This window comes from Eimeria necatrix, genomic scaffold, assembly GCF_000499385.1.
Source record: "Eimeria necatrix Houghton genomic scaffold, Enh_scaff1826, whole genome shotgun sequence".
NCBI lineage: Eukaryota > Apicomplexa > Conoidasida > Eucoccidiorida > Eimeriidae > Eimeria > Eimeria necatrix.
The window spans coordinates 3,180-3,849 of NW_013655063.1; the positions used below are offsets into that span (position 1 = coordinate 3,180).

The window sequence follows — 670 nt, forward strand, 5'->3', positions numbered from 1 at the left end:
CATTCAGGGCGCAAGTCCCCGTCTATCGTTGGCGCCTTCTCTCCTTGCGCGTTCCCATCGTCTTTGGGCTACTCAGTTGGCTGAGTCTGACTTTTCTTTGGGTCGGTTACAACGGCTCACACTTTCTGGGTGTGTTGTTCAAGCGCCTTTGGTGCCCACTGCACAGCTGGGGCAAAGGACTCGAGCTGAGCAGCCTATGAGGTTCGAGTCACCAGCTGCAAGCTCCCGCAAATATGAGTATAGCCTTTTCGGACAAGGAAGCATTCCTTCCTTGTTGTCATTTACACAAGCAACGGTTTCGTCTCTCGATATGTGTAAAACTTCAGGCTGCTGCTGTGGGGGCAATCGAAGGCAAGGAGTGCGTCATGCTCGTGCATGTGACCCGAATAAAGGAGAGAGCAGCCGTGAGGCTGAACGCTTTGGTGAATGCCGCTTGTGACGTATTGGGATTCTACAGCGAATGGCTGCCTTCCCTGTTAGTGTTGCGCTTTACCTTGACCGCCTTCAGTAGGGGCGTCCGTCATATCTCGTCGCACAACAAGCGGAAGCCTCACAGTAAAACAAGGGCTTAAGCTTCTTCAATACGCCGCACGCCACAAGTTGGAGGCCTTGCGTCTTATTTTCTCGGCAGCATCGCTTTGCTCCTTTTCAGTATTCATACGTAGCTACA

The 670-nt window shown here is 52.4% G+C and overlaps 1 protein-coding gene across 1 annotated transcript in view; it reads left to right on the plus strand.

The window, feature by feature from the left end:
- ENH_00023270 (hypothetical protein) overlaps positions 1 to 84 on the plus strand; it is a gene marked incomplete at both ends in the record, with an annotated part of 1,189 nt that extends 1,105 nt beyond the window's left edge. Inside the window, one exon of the mRNA XM_013584607.1 lies at positions 8 to 84. Within this exon, the coding sequence (XP_013440061.1) occupies positions 8 to 84 (77 nt within the window). The remainder of the gene's footprint in view (positions 1 to 7) is intronic.
- Positions 85 to 670: the final 586 nt, after the last annotated feature.